Source organism: Meleagris gallopavo, chromosome 1 (assembly GCF_905368555.1).
Source record: "Meleagris gallopavo chromosome 1, MGAL_WU_HG_1.1, whole genome shotgun sequence".
NCBI classification, from domain to species: domain Eukaryota; kingdom Metazoa; phylum Chordata; class Aves; order Galliformes; family Phasianidae; genus Meleagris; species Meleagris gallopavo.
In genome coordinates this window covers 118,523,504-118,545,418 of record NC_139404.1, presented here as the reverse complement: position 1 = coordinate 118,545,418, position 21,915 = coordinate 118,523,504, and the positions used below count along the sequence as shown (strand labels likewise).

The 21,915-nt window shown below is 37.3% G+C and overlaps 1 protein-coding gene across 8 annotated transcripts in view; it reads left to right on the top strand.

Annotated features, from left to right (window-relative positions):
- Window positions 1–21,915, top strand: part of CDKL5 (cyclin dependent kinase like 5) — a 127,260-nt gene that overhangs the window by 76,390 nt on the left and 28,955 nt on the right. For all 8 annotated transcript variants that reach the window (XM_085211365.1, XM_085211357.1, XM_085211376.1 and 5 more), the window contains 5 exons: window positions 1,047–1,106; window positions 7,395–7,485; window positions 12,265–12,454; window positions 16,999–17,079; window positions 20,933–21,093. In XM_085211365.1, coding sequence (XP_085067491.1) covers window positions 1,047–1,106; window positions 7,395–7,485; window positions 12,265–12,454; window positions 16,999–17,079; window positions 20,933–21,093 — 583 coding nt within the window. The remainder of the gene's footprint in view (window positions 1–1,046; window positions 1,107–7,394; window positions 7,486–12,264; window positions 12,455–16,998; window positions 17,080–20,932; window positions 21,094–21,915) is intronic.

Sequence of the window (21,915 nt, the reverse complement as noted above, 5' to 3'; positions counted from 1 at the left end):
GAAAGACATTACAGCTAGAAGGAATTTGCATTTAACATAAATATAAGCAATTACTCTTTGTCAACAACAACAAAACAATCTGTAAATTTAGCTGAGTATTAAGCCTGCAACGACTTCAAATTTCTTTAGAACTAGATTCATCTACATATAAACTTGCTGCCCACTGTCTTTGGTGTACAAGTAAAGATTGTATTAAATGCACAGTGAAGTAAAACTGCAGTACAAACATTGCCAAAGGAAAAGGAATTCTTAAACATTTCTGAGAATTCAATTATTTCACTTCTGAATCTGATAAAGTATTAGTAGAAAAGTAACCCAGAACAAGCTTGGTTTTTTGTGTTCTGCTGAAGGCATATCTTCCCAACTTCTCTGAGTTCAGCTCCCTCTAGTACTTTCTTTGTACTTGCTTTGTTTGATTTTTATCTGGTCTTATGTATTTTATCCTTATTTAGTAAAATTGTATTTTGCTTTATGGCTTTGCAAGAGTAACATTTCTAATGTTCCCAATAAATCAGAATTCTCATACAATATACTATTTTAGTAGAGACTGATCAAAACATAGGCGAGAGTTTGACATATTTTGTAAAGCAGTTTGAAGAAGTATTCCATACACAGATACCACAGTATCCATATAGGAATAAGAAACAGGCTTAGAACTACAAAACACACTATATAAAAAGGACAGGAAAGCGCAACACAACATTTTACCAGTTAACTGGGTTATTAAATGACAGGTTATTGTACTATCATGCAGCACGCACTATTCTGCGTTTTCTTTTGCTCTTTAGCAAAAAGGTCTCTAAACACCTTTTATCTTCCCATGTTTTATTGAGAAACACTTCAAAAGACTTCACGTAAAATAAATTCTGCATATCTACACGTAGAACTGCTGGAAGCCTGTTGAGCAATTGGTCCTGTAATGCTTTGTTTATGGTTGTATGAATATATCTAAATATATTGTTATGAAATAATATTGTTGACAGAGCTCAAAATTAAATAGAGAAGTTAACAGCTATCTTTTCTTTCTTTGTTATTTGAAACTTTAGATATCAAACCAGAGAATCTCTTAATAAGCCACAATGATGTTCTCAAATTGTGTGACTTTGGTAAGTTCAATAGATAGACTTCTTGCCTTTTTAAAGAAAATCTCTTGGAATGGAGCATTACCTCATTCTCATGAAAGTTCTACGTTGCATGCTGTTGAAAACCCTTTCTTGTGGTCAGAACTGATAACTTATTAGGCTTATGGCTAGCACTTTAATTTGAAATATCTATGCTGTTAATTTGTGTACTTTGTGAAATATCATCTTACTAAGTCAAGGGAAATGCTGCATTTGTTGTCTCGTCTTCTGCGAGGATTTACTAGTACTGGTACTGGCTCTCACATGAGAAGAGTGCAGGTGATAAACTGATTAGAAGACTGGCAGAACTGTGTATTTATCTAGCTTATGTATTTAAGAAAAGATTCCAGTTTCATAAAGGCATTTACTATTCTTATATGTTAATATACTTTTTACACTGTTAGGTGTATAGTTATAGATCATCCTCTATTGTACTAATCAAAGAAGATTGTGTCAGCATACAATTAATGACTGAATAGCTGAAGGGGTAGAGTCAGAGCTGTAAATGTGCTGTTAACTTTGATATTTCTTGACTTATCAATAACTATTTAATGTCAGCTTTAAGGCTTTGAACAAGCAGCACCCAAGAACAAGACAAAATTGGCTATGTGAGTAATCCCCAGAAGACAGCAGGGTGGCATATACACTGTTCCAACAGTCTCTATTTTTCTTCTATATGCTACATAAACACAGAATAAAACACTCTAAGTAGCATACAGTTTGGATTTGTAAAATGAAATCCAGTTCCACACAGCTGCCCAAGGTCACTTTGAAAGCAGTCATTTCATACTCCTGCAATTTTGAATGAAAAGAGGAACCATTCAAAAAACAAATAAATAAATTGCAGTAGGTTTTTGGGAGAACAGAACAAACATTTGTTCTGAAAGTGCTGCTTTCAATCCTGAAGGCATTTTTGTTTAAACGTTCAGAACCAGCAAGCATTCCAGGAAAAGCCTTAGAATATCCAGTCCATGTGAGTTCTTTGAATCAAGGGCTGTTTATTTTGCAGCCCCAGGAAGTGCATTGATCTGACAGCGCACAACGGTGCTGGTATCCAGAGCCTGTGGCTCCTTGGCCCTATCTCCTGCCAGGAGCCTACAGCTAGCGCTGCTGTGGCTGCCCTCCCCTTACTGCTCTCTCCTCTCAGCATTCCCCATAGCCCCAAGCTCTGGCTGGCACCAGGTGCATTGGGCCTCTCTGCCTCTCAGAAAGCTTAGCAAACAATCAGCAAACAGCACCAGCCCATGACCAACATGTGTTCCAATCAAGACTAACAGTGCCATGAATAGAAACACCCTATAGGCATGCTCCCTTCCTCCCTCCGTCTTTGTCCTCCCGAGGGTAAGGCTTACCAGCAGAGTTGGCATTTGCCAGCAACCCTTTGTGCTCCTGAACTCCTGTCAGCAGCCTTCCTGCAGGAATTCTAAAGAAAAATCGAAAGCCAAACAAATCATACAATCATGTTTGTTCTTGCCAAAGATAAAGTGAGTTCTGCCAGTAGAGATGATGTGCTTAGTCCGTAGGCTTGCTCACGTCGCATCTTCAAGCCAGATTGTATTTCTGTTGGAAAAGAAATACAACCGCAAAGCCATCTTGGTTTTGTTGTTCATGTGGATTTGTTTGAATTTTGCTTATAATTTCAGACTTAGCTGAATTTAAAATGCAAAGCAGCTCTTAATACTTGGGATCCATTTTACCTTATAGCCTTACTGCTAATTGACATTGTTAGTAGTAGCTTACGTCATTACTGTAAAAATATGTTAGCCACAAGAGCTTCTTGCACGTGTATAGATGAGGATGGAAGAATTTGCCCTTTAATATGACATAACATACTACCTGTCTACCTAGCTTGCTTCAATTTTTGGAGCACAAATACTAATTGCATAGAGTGCCACATTCCTTACGATAACAACAACAAATAAAATATATATACAATTGAGATTTGAAGTAATAGTGTGTGTTTTGGAATATCTCAGTGGACAAAACAGTTTGAACAGAAAAATTTGTTAAGTTTTTAACAATATTGTTCTTCATAATCCTTGTGCCATGTTCTGTACATATCGTACTAGAAAAAATGAGGTTGTGTGGTGCTTGCCTGGACACATGTTGTGTGGGTGTGATTTCTACCAATAGAAATGGGAAAAGAGAACAGCACAAAAGGCCAGTTATAACAGATGCATCTGAATTGTTGGAAATCGTTAAGCATTCTGACTAGTATGCTTGCTTTTTCAAAACCAGGACTTCAAAATTACTTCTTTTAAAAATTTCTTTATCTCTCTATGATGCATAAGCATAAAAATCATGAAACGCGACTGGAAAAGACCTCAAGAAATTCTCTAGTTCTTCCACTTACTCAGATAAATGATTAAGTACGTCTGTGTCATTCTTGATAGGCATTTGCTTAACTTACTCTTCGGATCTCAGTAATGGAGGTTTCGTAATGTTCTTAGGCACCTAGTTAACACCTTGCATGTCATTGAACAGTTGGACTAAACGATATTTGAAGGTCCTTTTTAACTGAACTATTAACTAACTGTTAATGTTAGAATGCTTTACATTATCTGATTAAGTTTGTCTTATTTCTCTATAAGAAACAGACAATCTTATGAACTGCTTTTTCTCCTCACACCTTCAGCCTTGTAGTCTGTCCTCTCCTTCTGAGTTGTTTGAAGCCCTTTCGTGAAATGTCTTCTTTTACTTGTTTGTCCTTCTTGTGTTGAAATAATTTTGCAAGTTCTATTGCTTTCATAGTTGCTCTCACTCAAGTCACTTTCCATCTTCATGTTCTACTCTATTCCTTCTCACTGATAAGTTTGATCAAGTCTTCTCCCTAATTACTTTCTCTTATTTTTGTGTCAAAAATTGTTCCAATTGCCTCAGCACAATTTGAGGTCTAGTAGCTAGGCCATAGAATGAGCAATTGTGCTGTTAGAAAGCATTGTGCTTTCTTGAATTACCAATTCCACCAACTGTCCCTCAACATGATAACAGAGTCAGAGCAGTAGTGTATGTATAAAATGTTTTGCTACATCACGTGACAGTGTGTAGGTGGAACTGAAGCCTGTGGTTTTTCCTTTCATGTCTTGACATAACTTCATTCTACACCTAATCTATCAAAGTTGAGGCCTGCTGATTCTTTCTTTTTTCAGATTACATTAGCTGCTGTTGATTCTCTATACACAGCAGCTGCTGACTGTGCCCAGGTTCCAATGGAATGGCCTGGAGGAAAGCTCCATCCTTGACTTGATTCCTCTGGTGTACCTGGGCTGGTGGACTTGTGCTGTGATCATTTGTATCATGTGGCACTTGTATCTTTCTCCTCTCTTTCAGGATGGGGTTTCCCACACTCTTTGTTCTAGCTGTCCCATTTCTTCACGATGGCTCCTGATTTTCTTCTCATGTCTAAAATCATGAATGAAAGGATTTCCACTGACAAGATTAATGAGATAGATCACATAATTTCAAATAGAAACAGGGCTGCCTAAGCAGTTCTAAATATAGTCATATTTAGAAGTTTATCCAATCCCAATGTCCTCTTTAAGTAAATTAAAAAATAATAATTTCAGGTTTTTTAGTGGGATCCATAATTTTTAGCAAAACTGTGGAAACAGATGAAAAATGTTTTGGGATAAATTTGAAATATCTCTTCTTCACTGTATATGCCTTTCTGTTTACTAACTTTTAAAAGGGAGAGGTGTCTTAAAAGAAGTAACAGCTGTAACCTATATCAGTAACAACTTTATTATTAGACTGGTAGTTTGAAAAAGCAGTCTCTGCACCCAAACATTTATTGCAAGTTTTTGTAAATTAGTGTAACAACAGAGCTCTAGGATCTTTCATACCAATGCTGCCAAGTGAGACACTTTTGGAATACTGAAAACAAATCAATAAATAAATGACAGCTTTACAAGCATAACTGTGTGGGAAAATCATTTTTTGGCAGCTTCTGCATGAGAGCTCAAAAATAAAGAAAAAATAATATAGCATTTATGTAGCACTTATTTTGGAAGTGAAATCATCCCTTATATCTCTGAAAGATCTTCAGCTTTTTATTCTTTCTTCATTGCTTATGGAACAGTGGAAAGATTCCTGGTGATTTCACTGAAGTGAATTTTCTACTGATGTTTAGTGGCACATTCCAATTAAAGAAGCATTTTGAAAATGTTGCTTCCGCTTTTCAGTCCCATAAATTTGTCTTAGTTTGAGCTCTAGGTCTATAGCAGAGTCTTGCTGCTGAAAGCTGTTGGACCTCAGTCTCTACTTATTTGATAGTTAGGTGCTTGATACTTTACTGAAACAATGCTAGCAGCTGTCCTAGAGTACAAGAACTAGATGAAGAACCTAGTAGTATCATTACTTTGGTGTTAACTTTTGATAAATGGAGAAGAATGAAAACAAAATACAGTGCATTTCTACTTCTGTGTTTTCTAGTATATGCATTCTTCTCTCTGTTGATCTTATTAATTGTTCTTCCTTAAGACAGAAGTTAAGTTTTGGTATAACTGCAAATAACTCGACAGTTTTTTGATTCTTAAGAAAATTATGCGGAGGAGGAAGTTAATTTGGACTTGTTTTCTGATCCTAATTCACTGGGAGTTTGTTATGAATATGATGCTAAAACAGGTGGGAAGCTGACGCTTGTGGAGTGACTTAAATCATAGAATCATTAAAGCTGGAAAAGATCTCTAAGGTCATCTAGTCCAACTATCAGCCCATCAGCACCATGCCTGCTAAACTATCCCTAAGTATCATATCTACACATTTCTTGAACATCTCCAGGGATGGTGACTGTACCACCTCCCTGGACAGCCTGTGCCTCACTGCTCTTTCTGAGAAGAAATTTTCCTAATATCCAGCCTGAACCTCCCTTGGTGCAGTTTGAGGCAATGAACTTCTATCTGGTTGCTTGTTACTTGGAAGAGGAGACTGACCCCCATCTCACTTCCTTTCACACAGTTATAGATAGTGATATGGTCTCACTTGAATCTCCTTTTCTCCAGACTAAATAATCCCAGTTCCTTCATCTGTTCTTCATAAGACTTGCACTTCGGACCCTTTACCAGCTTTGTTGCCCCTCATTGAAGATATTCCCACACTTTAATGACTTTAATGTCTTTGCTGTAGTGAGGGACCCAGAACTGAACACAGTACTTGAGGTGCGGCCGCACCAGGTCTGAATACACTTTCCTAGTCCTGCTGAATACACCATTCCTGATACAAGCCAGGATCCCGCTGACCTTCTTGGTCGCCTGGGTGCTCATGTTCAGACAGCTATCAACTAATACCTCCAGATTCTTTTGCTCCTCACAGTTTTCCAGCCATTCTGCCCTGAGCCTGTAGCTTGCATGGGATTGTTGTGGTTGAAGTGCAGGACCTAGTAATTGGTCTTGTTGAACCTCATACAACTAGCCTCAGCCCATCAACTCAAACTATCTGTATCCCTGTATAAAGCCTTCCTACCTTCAAGCAGATTGACACTTCCTCCTAGCTTGGTATCATCTGCAAACTTACTGGGGGTGCACTCAATTGACTTGTCCAGATAATAAAGATATTAAACAGGACTGGCCACAATACTGACCACTGGGGAACATGTCTTGTGACCCGCTTCTCTAAGAGAATGCTGTGGTAGACAGTGTCAAAGGCTTTAATAAAGTCTAGGTAGACTATATCCACAAATGCATATATAAAACAGTTTTGCTGGTCTTTGGTGGAGTCCTGCCTTTTTTAAGTTTAGAGAGATGGCCTCATTCCTTGCTGAGTCAGGGAGGGAGTGTCCTTCCATGAGAATTATATGTATCTTCTTCACCAACTGAAAAAAATGGAATTCAGTGAGACTGTAGTAGTTAAGATCAGTGACTAAAGTGTCTACTCTCCATGCGTATGTTAAGTTTCTATTGTTTTAAATCCTCTTCTGCAAATAGCTTTTCATAGTGAAATTTAGTGGCAGTTGTTCAATAGCTTGTATGGCATACTGGCAAGTACTTTCTTCAGTCTGTTCTATTATGGTGAAGTAGCAAGGATAATGGTAGAACATCATAGATTTCTAAGGACAGTATACAAGTAGTCATTAATGCAGACATTCTGACTTTCACTGTTGTGTCTATGAAAGGTTGCATTTCAGTAGATGAGCAGTCCTTGCAGACATTCTGCACTGGGGTTTGTAAACAATTTACTTCTGTTTAAGTAGGTACGGCTTCTTACCTCCAAAATCAGTGATGATATGCACATTTTATTTAAAATGGAATATAATCTTTCCCACTGTTCCTTTGACAGGCTTTGCCCGTAACCTTTCTGAAGGAAGCAATGCTAACTATACAGAATATGTGGCTACCAGGTGGTACCGCTCACCTGAACTCTTGCTTGGGTAAGTACAGTTTGTGAAACAGCCATGAGAAATCTTGATTCTTTGCATTTTCTCAAGCACCTTTTGTAAAATTTGTCAATGGAGAACTGTAGTTGGTTTAAAGGGAAGATCTCAAGAGAATTCCAGATTTTCATTTATACTTGCTCATTCGTTCCCATTAAGTCAGCATAAATCAGTTACATATATTCATCTGTCTTGAGCTGAACAGTATTTAATTGACTAAAAGAAAACTGAATTATCACAAATTTATTTGAGATGCACCTCTTAATAGGCTCTTCAAAATATGTATCTATTGTTGTCCTGTCTGAAGTATTCGTTTCATCAGTTTGCATGTTGAACATAGCAGTGCAACCTTCAGCATGCTACATTCCTAGTTCTTTTCATCTTTCGATTTTATTTTCATTCTCAGTTACCTTTTACCAGCACTAGCAGTTGAAATGGTCAAGAAGGCTGCTAGCTTTTTAACGTTTTTGAAGTACTACTTCTGAAGAGCATGGGAGCGGGCAATTTAAAAGTGTCACAAGTCAAGCAAGTGGGACAAAAGGCTGACTTGGCTGAGCAAAGGTCTTCTTCTAGAGCTTAGGCAGAAAAAATAAGTGCATGGACTCTAAAAATAAGGTGGGGCAACATGGGAGAACTATAGAGATGCTTTTTGCCACTGTAGGGAGATAATTCACACAAAGCTCAGTTAAAGTTGATGATGCTGGCCTGAACTATGGGAAAGGATAAAAAAGGATGAGGATAAAAGGATAAAAAAATTTAAAATATGTTAAAAGCAAAAGGAGGACTAGAGATAACATTGTTTCTTTCCTTGATGAGGATAGTCACCTCATTTATAGGGGCATACACAAAGCAGAAACATTTATGCCTTCTTCGGATCTGTCTTTAACATCAGTAATGGGCTCTGGGATCTCTGGTGTCTGTGGGAATGATAAACTCCCAGCAAGCCCTGAACCTGTTTGGGATTTGTTGCTCTAGCTGTGTATGGGACTCAGTGAGATTCATCCCAGGGTAATGAAAGAGCTGGTTGTTGTCATTGCAAGACCTCTCTCAATTATTTTTCAGTGGTCTTGGGAACCTGGAGAGGTCCCGATTGGCTGAAAGCTGTCATATGTCCGTCCCAGTTTTCAAGATGGGAAGAAAAAGAAGACCCTAGTAATTACAGGCCTATCAGTCATTTCAGTGCCTGGTAAAATTACAGAGATTATTCTGAGAGTTTTCAAAAAGCTCTTGAAAGACAATGTGGTCATGGGTAGTAGCCAACACAGGCTCACAGCTTCACAAAATGATACTCCTGTTTACCGTAATTTTCTTTTATGACAAGGTAATCCACCTAGTTGACCAAGAGAAACCAATTGATGTAATCTTTCTGAATTTCAGTAAAGCTTTCAATACTGTTTTTCACAGTATACTTCTGCTCAAAATCTCTAGCATACAGATAGACAGAAACGTAATACAAAGGGTAAACAATTGGTTGACAGATTGTGTTCAAAGGATTATAGTAAACGGGGCTCCACCAGGTTGATGAACAGTCACTAGTGGGATTCCCTAGGGCTCCAATGTAGGGCTAGTTCTCCTTAATGTTTCTATAAGTTACTTGGATATAGAACTTGAACGCATACTAAGTTTGTAGCTAATACTAAACTGGGAGGAGTTGTTGTCTCCCTGCAGGGTGGAGAGGTCTTGCAGAGAGATCTTTTGAGACTAGAAGGCTGGGCGATCACCAGCCTCATGAATTTTAATAAGAGCCAGTGACGGATTCTGCACCTGGGTTGGGGTAACTGGATAGATGTATAGACTGAGGGACAAGAGTCTGGAGAGCGCCCCTGAGGAAATGGATCTTAAGGTTCTGGCTGATAGCAAATTAAATGTGAGCCAGCAGTGTATCTTGGAGTGCCCCAGGCTCAGCACTGCCAGCCAGACAAGCAAAGGGATTGTCCTCCTCTGCACTGTGCGGCCTCACCTCCAGAACTGGGTGCAGTGTTGAGCACCACAATATACAAATGACATAAGATTATTACAGAGTGTCTAAAGGAGGGCTACAAATTACAAAGATGTTGAGGGGACTGGAGGGCAGGATGTATGAGGAGCCGCTGAGGGCCCTGTGTTTGCTCAGTGCAGAGCAGAGGAGCTGAGGGGAGGCCTGATGGCGGCTGCAGCTCCTCACAGGGAGCGGAGCAGCAGCGCTAAGCTCTGCTCTGTGTGACAGCAACAGGGCCCGAGGGAACGGCATGGAGCTGTGTCAGGCGAGGGGCAGCTGGGGGTCAGGGAAAGGGTCTGCACCACAGGGCGGTGGGCGTGGAACGGGATGCACAGGGCTGTGGGCACGGCCCTGAGTACCGGAGTTCAGCACTCTCAAACGTTGGGTTTGATTTTGGGTGGTGCTGAGTGGAGCCAGGAGCTGGACTCCATGATCCCTGCTGGGTAGATTCCACCTCGTGATATTTTACGTTTCTGTAACTGATCAGGAAGAATTTGTTGAAGGAAGCTCTTTGAGCGATTTTAGTAAAGTACTCAGAAGTTAGTGTAATACTGCCTGTGGGAGAAGTAGTTGCATGAGTAGCAATTCAATTTCACTCTTTTATTAATCTGTAAAATTAGCATTTTACTACTTCACAAGGTTGAACTGCATGAACAAATTCACAGGGTGCAGAAGCATAGAAGAGACTAAAGCACCTGGGAACGTACTGTTTGCAATTTTTCCATTACTATCAAGTTTTACAGTGTCTTTTTCTAAATACATAAGCATTCCAGTAAAATACAATTCCTGTATGTATAGTATATATGTATTTATATATGCATATTCTATAAGTAATTGGCAGCCACTGGAGCAATCTGAAAAGGATTGCTAGGAGTCACTAAGATTCTTCAAGCAAAACATTTCATGCTGCTGAGAAACAGGTCTTTGTTTGAATCCTTGATTAACTCTGAACCAGGGAATAGACATTTCTTGAATAGGTAAGGCACTGAATAATAACTATTCTGTCAAGGAAGTCCTACAAGTATTCCTAGAGCTGTGCTAGTCTTAATCAAATTGAGATATAGTTGTGTTGTTATATGCAGAATAGTATGTTAAAGTTGCCAATAAAAGAAAATGCAAGGCTCAGTTTTCTCTATTGTGGAGAAAACTAAACGATTAAATTTTCAGCAAAGTGTGTGTCTATTGTATGTGTACACATACACTTACTAGTTGAAAAGAAAACATCAGTCATGGTCTTTATATTGTTGCAGCATTCTACACTTTGTCTGTATTAGTAATTAGTGTTTTAGAGGAAAGACGTGAAGAGGTTGGCAGACATGGTACTTGTCCGGCCTCAGTTTTCAAAGCTGTTTCATTAACAGAGGAAATGTAGTAGGAATTATTTCTGTGTGTAATTGGCTAGATTTGATTAGCTTACAGAGGAAGGGGAGGGGTATGTGTATTTCATGAATATGGCTTTAACTTTGCTTGTGTGTGTTTTTAATGCCAAGTTTTTCTAGCACAACTTGATGTCTGTTTCTTAGCAATTCTGCTCTTATTTCACAATCTCCTTCCCCTACTTTTTACCAAATCTTTATAACCATACTTACTAATACTTCAGCGTCCCCAGGATCATTAAGCATTTATCTGTTATCAAACACATTTTTAATTTTTTAAATTTTAAAATGTATCACAGGGATGTTTTTGGTTTTTTAATAAAGTTCAAGTTTCAGGAGTAGAAAGAAATAGCTAATTATTTGTAGAATATCCTAAATTGACTCACTTAGAGGAACCTCAGGTTTTGTTTCTTCAGCATTCATGCCTTTGACTGAAAATTGCAGTAGTTCACTACCCTCTACTCCTCACACAAACATCTGTTCTCTGTATTACGATTTTCTACCCTATGTCTGTGTATATATATCTTACAAACCACCTGCAAGCCCATCATTTCTTCTGACTTTGGTATCCTTGTAACTTGTTCTTCGTTTAAATACTCTCTAGTCTGAGAAACTGGTATAGGCCTTTCCAGTGTAACACGGACGCCACTGAGTTTTGTTTCCATTGAACTCCCACCATCTCTTATTTGTTTCCATTGAACTCCCACCATCTCTTAATTGCTGACCTTGCTTCTTTTGTCAGTGGCATTTTGAAATACAGAGAGCCATCCACCCCATTACCCAACATTGGCTGCATGCAAAGAGACCACCTGCTTGAATTTTTTTCTCCAGATCCCAACATGTGGCTTTGCTCCAGAACAGGAAATCCTTGCTTTGTGATGTTTTCATTGTCTTCACCTGTGTTTCTTAACTCAGGAATAGCTTTGGGGGCTTGTGTTTTCTCTCTAATTAAAACTTCACTGTAGGAAGGGTGAAACAAAGATTGCTTATATTTCTATCTCCTTTGGCCAGATCCAGTGTGTCTACTAATCTAATAAATACAATGCAATAAAGCAGTGCAGTAATACAGCACAGTCATTAACCTCTGGAGAAAAAAAGAAGTTAGTACTAGTTTAACTTTCATAACTGCATCTTCATTAAAAAGGTTGTTCTAATATGTATGTTGTCGTTGTTGTTTAAAAAAGGTAATTGAATCCTTCGGGCTACCTAAGAATTCTTGTCCTGCATTTTCAAGCAGCAGTGTGTCAAGCAATCCAGTGCAGAAACAGAGAACTTGATATTTGAGATTGCTTCTTTAATGTCAGGTTCTTTTTTTTCTGAGCTGTAAGGAAGCAGGCCGTGGAAAACATAGCCAGTAAATTAAAACAGCTTTGTAAGAAGATGGTATCAGTGAGTGAAAAACAATTTACGTTCATTTTTTAGAGCCCCATATGGGAAGGCTGTGGATATGTGGTCTGTGGGCTGTATTCTGGGTGAGCTGAGTGACGGACAGCCCTTGTTCCCAGGGGAGAGCGAGATTGACCAGCTCTTTACCATTCAGAAGGTGCTAGGCCCACTGCCAGCTGAGCAGATGAAGCTCTTCTACAGCAACCCACGCTTCCATGGACTGAGGGTAAGAGATAGCTTTGTTCTTTTCTTTTGATTAATTTACTCACATGATATTTACACTGTTGTTGTCATAAAGGTTATTTTCATTTAGAGTGTGTGCTGTGTTTTCTGTTACGTGTATTTTTGTGCAACCACAGGATATTTAGATCATGGAGTGTTCATAATTCAAAGTTAAGTTCTAATTATACCAGTATTGGGAAGTATAAATAAGTTCATTTTGCTGTTAAAAGCTGATTTTAAACAGATCTATTTCTTTGACTTTTCTTGTCTTGAATGTTAGTGAATATGCCAAGCCTGAAATTACTGTGCTAGGTGTGCACTGTGAAGTTTAGTGGCACATTTGTATGTTTGAAGTGTGGAAAACTTGTGCCGGCTCTCAAGCCTGCTACGATGGCAAAACCTGGGCCTTGGATGCTGTTGTGATGATAGGAGAGCTTTTTGCCTTTTTACTTGAATTCCTGGAGAATTAATGTGAGCCATACAAGTAAGAAAGCTGCTTGTTCCCATTTCAGGAGTTTGACAAAGCCATGAATTAAACAGAAGCTTGCTAGTGTGCAGGAGCTGCTGAAGATGGCAAAATACCAGATAGAATATATATATATTTAAAAAAACTCAGTTGTCTTTAATAATGCCTGGTCAGTGTTTTTATCTAGCACAATTACTTGTGTTATCTTGTAATTCCATTTTGGTTATCTCTTCTTTTTCTTTCTTTTTTTTCCTTTAACAAATGCTGCTTACAGAATTTTATGATCTTGGTAATTATATGAAATTATTAATATAAAATCCAATAAAGAGACATAACAACATCTTAGGAGACCTGATCTGTGGTAAAGATTGGAGATTTGAGTTTTACTCCATAAAAGAGAAAACAGAGAACGACAAAGGGGTGCACCTAGCTGTCTTATAATGCATTAAAGTTTGCCATAAATTATGATTAGCTGGTGATAATAGCAAAACTAATAGTGGATTAAGGTTTTGGGTTAGTTATTTTAGCTAGAACAATAGCTGATTCCTAAGATTCTTTGATGAAGCTTGCACACCCTTCATCACAGGATTTTATAAAACAGTAACACAAGCATTCCTTGCCAAGGTAGTGTATGTTTTTGATGCTGTTTAGAAAAGGGCTGTAAAGGAGTTTCTGTTTTTAAAAAATTATATCTTCTAAAGCAGTGCTTTACAAGCTGCAAGCTAAATATTCTCTTTTCAGCATCATTTTACAAGAATTCTAGTTGCCCAGTGTAATCTTATTTGCCTAAATGCTGTGCAATGTTTTAGGATGTAAATGAAGTATCTTTGTTATGTAGCTTTATAGTAAAGTAATTCAAGAAGACAGCATGGACCTAATGTGATTAGCACAGAGTTGAGTGTCATGAGTCTCTGTTCATATCCTGGATTAATGTTTTATTACTTGACCTCAGACATATTGCTGCCTTTTTATTTCCATCTGCAAAGTCAGGGTATCCTAATGATAACAACAGTGAAGTGACGTACGCCTTCTAAAAGAGAGTGCTTTTGGAATACTGAAGTCTGAATAATGACGTAAACATGAAAAATACTACAAAAATGTTGATTCAGAACATGATTTTTGCTACTTAATTGAAAAAAATATTCCATGTTATAAGACAACATTTCAAGTACAGGTGTGTTTTTTTAATAATAGCACTCAATGGTGGAAGATATTCAGTTGTAGCGAATAGAAGCTATGCTGTGATCATGCAAATTATTTTTTATGAGCTGGCACTGGGTGTTCGCATGATAAAAACTAGCCCATCCAATGGAAATGTTTATCCCTGTGGTTATCTATCAGCTTTATGAATCTCTCTTATAACTGTAAGTACTACCATATTGTAGCACATGATTTAAAAAATTCTAATTCAGACACTCCAGCTCTACATGCACAGGTGTAAAGACGCCACATTTGCATACTTCATCTTCCTGCTTATTTCCTCCACTTGCACATATACACACTGTTTTCATCACTTTTGAGGATTAGGTAGTATTTAGTTATATCTCTTCAGTCTGTTTGAGGAAGCAAACATCCATGGTATATGGAAGACCCAAGAAAATAATCTTGTATCAGAAAGAACTTACAGACTCATACCTTTATGGAAATGTCAGCGGTAATGTGGAGCTGTAATATTATTCTACAAGTTAGTTACAAATAAGATGGAGGACATGAACAAACCCAGTGAATGGCAATCACACATTGCATATCTTTGGCACATTTTCATGTTTCTCCATTCGTTCCAGAATTAAAATCTGATTTATAATGTTCATTCTGTAGGAGTACAAAAATATTTTGCCCACATGGATAGACTGAAGAACGGGGTTTGTTTTTACTTAGAAGAATACTACACTTAAAACAAGTTAGTGCCTCCTGAAAATCTATTTTCTTTATGTAAACTAGTGGAGGAAGAATGGAAAGCTTGGTTCACCTAGGCTACTATCTAAAATCAAGAAAGCAGACTTGGACTTAAAAGTAAATAATTAAAATAAACTTTTCAGTAATTAAGAAACCACTTCAAAAGAAAGTAAAGTAAAAAGAAAAATACAGAGCCTATTTAGGGACGAACACATTCAAACTAATGTTCTTTCATTTTCCTTCAAAGCTCACGTAGTGTAATTTATGAAAAGTAATGCCAGTACAAACAAAGGATTGCACTTCATAGTGGTCTAACGTTTACATACTTGCAGTGCATGTACAATGCATTCTGCTTCCAAACCAAATACATTTTTGGAAGTGATATTTGTACTGCTGGATTACTCTTCAAAGCAAGGATTTGAAGTCATACTCTGAGGAAGGTATACATGTAAATATATGCACTTGGCTGTAAGAATCCTTTAAACATGCAGAAATGGTGTAAAGGAATAAAAATATTTAAGACTTCTTGCTCATGGACAGTTCAGACCAAACATATAGCTGTTGTATGTTTTTATACTACAGCAAATTTCCTCATAGAATGTTTTTTTAATCTTCGTATTTGTTGGGTTTGTTGTTGTTGTAGTTTCTGTTGTCTTAATCACTGACCCAGATTTTGTGGTTATCTTACATTTGCAGCCATTTTAGATATACCTCAATATTTTATGTGGGTATGTTTTATGTATGACTTGAGTCCATTTGGACGTTAAGCAATGGCTTTTTATGTATTGGGTATGTGATTGCCAGTGCGTAGTCCCTGGTGTCAGTATTCTAGCTCTGATGTGTTAACTTAAGAGGGCTTTTTAGAAAACTCATAGTTAGATGTGGATGAGATCAAGCCAGGCTGCAACTGAAAACTCATAGTTAGATGTGGATGAGATCAAGCCAGGCTGCAACTGAAGCACTTGAACACTATTGGGCAAATACCACAACTCCAAGAACTGCAAATGAAGTATCTGAATCGCAGCTGCATTGTTTTGGATGAACTGTAATTAATACCAATCAGTCTGGCTGTTGTTGAGCTTAGTTTTTCCTGAAGTTTCCCTGGCATTCAAATGCGCAGTTTTCTCTAAAAACAGCATAAGTTGCAAAAATGAAGATTTTTTTTTTTTTTTTTTGGTGTTCATCTTGGAAATCCTGCCTTAATTTCTAATTCTGAAAATACTGGAATATATGTGTTTATCCTTTAAATTTGAAATTACCTCACTGAAATCAGTTTACCTGTTTGTTTGATGTCAGTTCCGTGCATGCCATAATCTGGAATCGGATCTCTGATGCCTGTTTTTTTTTAGCTCACTGTATTTGATGTTATTTTACAGTGTAGATATACTGAGCAGATTTTCTTTCATTTGATTAAAAAGAGAAAGACTGTTTTGGTTTCATTTGACTACAGCCTTGTTTACAAAGCAAACAACACAAAACAAAAAAAAAAATCAATCCTGTGCTTTGTTGTTTTTTTTTTCTTCCTTGAATCTTTCCTGCCTGTTCTTCCCAGACAGTTAGGACTAGCTTCAAATACTGCCTGGTTTTGTCAAGGCTGTAGTTGACCAAAACTGTCCTCCAGCAGAGTGCACTTCTCATGACGTTGCCAATTCATTCCTACTGCAACGTGATCCCAGGAGTAATCTCAAACCTTTCTGCATAGTTGCTATTCCATTTTTGTGAGGCTTTTTTCACTCATTTCATTCATTTTGGAATTGTCAATTAATCTTTGGTATTTAATTATTACTACATTCACGCAAAAGCAAAATTATCTAATAACTATTTCTAAATTATTTTCTTGGGTAGATGTTACCTATGTTATTTCTGAATCTATTTTAAAACACCCACCTCATGTCAATCGTAGTGCCACAAACACATTTATAGATCTAAGTTAGTGGCTTGTCAATTGAGAGAGGTTCCTTGGCTGCCCTACTAATCAAAAATACCTTCTTTGGTTGACTAGATTCATATCGTACATCAGCAGTTATTTGTTTCATCATGTTTTGTAATGTTTCAGAAATTATGAACTGTTTTCAATTAGGTTACATGCCTTTATTCACTGTATAGTTTGTATTTTTTTGAATGTTGTATTAATCTATACCTCATTTGCATTCTCAATATATTTTTATGGTATATTACTTTGACAGTTTCCTGCAGTCAATCATCCACAATCTTTAGAGAGAAGATACTTGGGAATTTTAAGTGGTGTTTTGCTTGATCTTATGAAGGTAAACAAATTTATTTTCTCTCTGTAATATGAAGGGAAAGATGTGACTTTCCTAATAGAGTGCATTTTAAAAGTACTTGTGAATTTCCTTTTGAGATGTTTTGATATTACCACCATCTATAGCCAGGCTTGATATTTCTTAGGAATCAGAAAGATATCCCCTGCAAATGCCAGGAGAATCTGTCCAAACTTGACTGGTTTGATAAGCAATGTATATTCCAGACAAAAGAACTGCCATCATTTCTGTCAGCATGCATACCGACGACCATTCAGATGCACAGGTCACCTTACTAATGCAGGAGGATGAACTCTCAACCTGTAATAAATCTAGATAAATCCACAGCGAATGAAGATTAGATTAACCTGAGTTATTGTTCATTACTGGATAAGCATGAGGATATGGGCAGTAGATGCACAGTAGATTTTTTGCCTGTCTGAGGTCTTAATCGTGTTGTTACCACTCACGTCTACTAAGCACATTATTTAAGTTGCTCTTCAGTCCTGTTTTGAAACGTACCAGCTAGTTCCTCATGGCCAGGCTAGGATATAGTTCTGAGTTTCTTGCAGTGGTCCAGAAAAAGCCTGCTTTCCTCAAAATGGCTGAACAATGTAAAAACTTCACTATGGTGAGCTGTAGTACAGTCCTTCTGTTATTTCAGCCACAGTAAACTGAAGGAGATTTACAGTGACAAAAATTATGTTTAGAATAAATGTGTTCTATTTTCTAGTTCACATAATTTTTTTTTTTCCCCCAGCATTATAATTAACTGTAACTCAAGCTGTAGTAGCACGTATTCCTCAACTGCAATTTCAAGATGATTCCTCGTAACATAACACATGCTGGGGATTGCTTTTATTTTCATTTTACGCTAATTTTATGTGTTACATAGCAATATCTTTTGGGTTCTTCTGGTGTGATATAAAAGTTGAAATTGCAAAATGAAGCATCAAATTTTAAGGAAACATAGATTTCTAAATAGCTCCATTCTATTTTTATTTTTTTATTTTTATTTTTATTTTAAATTCAAGTAATTCTTTTAAACTTTTTAGTCCGTGTTACTCTATATGAGGCGAGGAAAGGTCAGGGATCCTATAGAGGGGATATTTTGTTTGGTCTGCATTACATAGTTGAGAAGTTGGAACATTGTTAAAGAATGAGCAGAAGACTTAGAAGAAAAGAAAAGAAAGCACCTGTGGTTAAGTTGCATGCTGCAAATGCTCTACATATTTTGCTGTATGCCTTTCTCTTCCCCAGTAGTCTGGCAGTTATTCACAGTTGCTGTGTTCCTTGTTATCTGCATTCCCAAGGACCTCATTTCTGATTCCTAGATTACTCAATAATCCATACCCCAACTTATGTCAGCTAGAGCTGACATATGTATCTCTAGTTCCATATATATGAATATTTAGAGAGCATTTCTGGACTAGATTAATGAACAGTCATTCATTTGCTGCTGTTGCTTTGTTACTCCTCTCTTCCTTCACAAATCATGTTCTTTTGCAAGCATGCACTTGGAAATTTGAATATGATGACTTGGGCGAAAAAGAAGTTGAATATTTCATGCTTATTCATATAATCTGTCATTCAATCAGCAGACATTTTTTTTTCTTTTTTTTTTTTTTCTGGGCTTCCATTTTCTACTAGAATACCTGGATAATACATATATGTTTCACACTTGCTTTAGCTGTAGTTGAACTTCAGCCTTCCTCATGTCATCCATTATACCAAAGCAGTGCGTTTATGCTCTTCCTGTCTTGTCCTTGGCTTAACTTCTTACACATTGCCTATTTTGAGTTTTTCTTCATTAAAAAGCTCCCTGTTTTGTCAAGCTGAGCATGCTTGACATTTTGCAATGTTATGCCCAGTGAGATGCTTTGTCCCTGCACTCTCAGGAAGTTTTCTTGGACAGCTGTCTTCAGATGGCAGTTTTTCAGGAGATTGTTTTAGAATCCCCCTACAGAAATCAAAGTCTGCAACCTTAAAGTTGTGGGTCCTATCAGTGATGCTTAACTGTCTCACCCTTCATTTGAATCCTAATGATAAACCTCTCAGGGTTGCTACATCTCAGATGTCTTCTGTGATCAGATTAGCCTCCAGTACTTTACTGTCAGTGAACAGCAAGTCAAGTAAAGTGAACCCCAGCTAACTCTTGTTTGGCTTGCCTCTCCAGCAGTTAACTAGAGACTACCAACTCTAGACTACCAACATAGTCTAGAAGTCTCCTGAGTAGTTGAAGTCTGCTGTGAGGATGAGGAGCTATATTCTGCTTCTTATTGTAGAAGGAGTCATCCTCTTTATCTTAGATGTGTAGTTGGTAACAAAACCCTGCCATAACACCACAAATATTGGTTTTCCCTTCTAACCCTGACCCGGATTCTGAGTGGGTATACCTTTAGTCTCATGCTGTCACTCAGTACAAATTAGGAACTAGTTCAGATGGAGTGCCACTCCTCTTCTTCCCCACCTCCTAGCTTCTGATGCCAGCCACACCCTTAAGTGACCACGACCCAGCCATCAGCCTTGTTCCGCATTACTTCTCTGTGATTCCAGTCAGTTTCTGGGCCTTATGATTGCCTATGGGCTTTAGTTTTCCTTGCTTGTGCTCCAGCTTCTGCAAGTTAGTTTATAAGGCATTTGAAGTAAGCCTTAGGACCATCCATAAGTGGGCCACTTGTATCACGGGAGTGATGAGTGCCACAAAAAAGTAAGGAAAGAAGAAATTAATCATTCAGTACACAGCTTGCTACCTGAGAAGGGCAGATACTGCATGCTGTGTTGACTGAACTGCACAGGAATGCCAAACGCTTCTTCCATTTTGGTGTGCAGGGATCCTGTGCAGGGAAAACTAGTTTGTGGTCAAGTGGATGAATATTATATTAATGCATATACAGGTAGCTTTTGTGCATGTGCGTGCATATATGCATATCCATGCATATATATGCATAGAGTTATTCTCTATTCAACCAATACAGCCCTTAAAAAAGAGCTGTTCTTTCTATTCCATGGCCATTCAAACTTTCATCCTTGCTGACAGTCACACGTGCTCAAATATTCCAAGATGTGTTACATATGGTCTTATTTCTGCAAGAAAACATTAAAAGTTATCAAAATAATCAGCAAATTGTTTTTTGATTTTGTGATTAGGTGTTCTCTGTGTGTAAGAAAGTCACTGTTCAGAATCACAGCTGATCTAATGGAATCATAAGGCAGATGTTATTCTGAGTACGTTGTAAACAGATCCTTTAAAAACACGAATGGACTTGAACCTTTATTGAAATAAAAAACGACTCATATTTGTGTTTTTAAAAAATTATAAACTGTAAAGGAATTTTTGAACATTTAATACTGCTCCTGTATGTGTGTTCTTTTTGTTAAGCCTGTTTCGTTGGCAGTATTATATTAATGGTAATTCAATACTCCTTGTTTTAATGTTTTATAGCATATCCTGAAAATTATGTTTAAAATCACATATTTTTAACATCTATATGTATATAGGTACATGTATAGTTTTGCATTTATATCTTTTTTTTTATTTTAAACATATTAAGCACAAATTTATAACCATGTGAGTACGTTCCCTTACGTTCATTTTATATATATATATATCTTGTATGTTTTATAATAAGCAAGTCCACATGCTTTCCATCTCTTAAGTAGAATATAATACTTTTGAAAGTGTTCATTTTGTATCATGTGTATTTAAATGCAATATGAAATTATTCAAGTATCTGCATGTAATCACAGACAGTCTGGAGATTGAAAAACTATCCCATTAACGTTCTTTATTTTACTATATTGTTGTTGATGCAAATACAGATATTAACATTTAAACTTTGGGATTTATTTTCCAAAGAACTTGCTGAAGTTAGATCCAGCAGACAGATACTTGACAGAGCAATGTTTGAACCATCCTTCATTTCAAACACAAAGACTCTTGGATCGCTGTGGAAGCTCACCCTCACGGTCAGCTAAAAGAAAGCCTTACCACGTTGACAGCAACACATTATCTAACAGGTAAACGTAGTCATTTGACCCTTAACACTGATATTCTCTGTGCTAATGAGTAAGTTGCAGCAGTGCTTACGCAGAATATTATCTTCAAGAAAATCAGTTATTTCGTAGTTTAAGTACATTGCAATGTATATGCTGTTCCAAGCTGCTTCACTGAACAAAGAAGGCAGACATAGTTTTATTATTACAGTTATTCAAGCTGAAATTTTTTGTTAGCTATATTCATCAGGCTGAATGCATCTTGGGATTTAAAAAAAGAAAAAAAAGTAAAAGCTTTTTCTCACATGACGATGAGAAAATAATTTGGCTTACTCATCTTAAAAAAGTTAGCTTCTTTTCTGAACAATAGCAAGAATTCTGTGGTTTGGAGGTGTCACCACAGAAAATAAAAATTCGTTGATCATGCTCCACAGTAAGGATAAACAGAATTTTGTCTGCAATTGCGGTTATGAACTGAGTCTAGTCTACTTGAACTTAAAACAGGATGTATTTGCTCACTAACTCCTTTGTTGGACCCACATAGCTTGAGAGAAGCCACTTGATCTCAATACATCAACAAACCAGGTTTACTGGTAGATAAAATACTTTAGTACAAAGAGACTCATTGCATTCTTTTGACAGAAGCTTTCCTAAAAGCCATCCTCTGAAGTATGCATAACTACAGTGTCTTTTAATCCTAGTCAGGTTTTTCTTTAGTTCTTCCAGTGAGATTTAAAAAACAACATTCCTCACTTTAAGATTTGGGAACATGATGTCTGCGTCCTGCATGTTTTCTGAAATGGTTACTAAAATATTTTAGCTGCTGCTATACATACGTACTGGTGC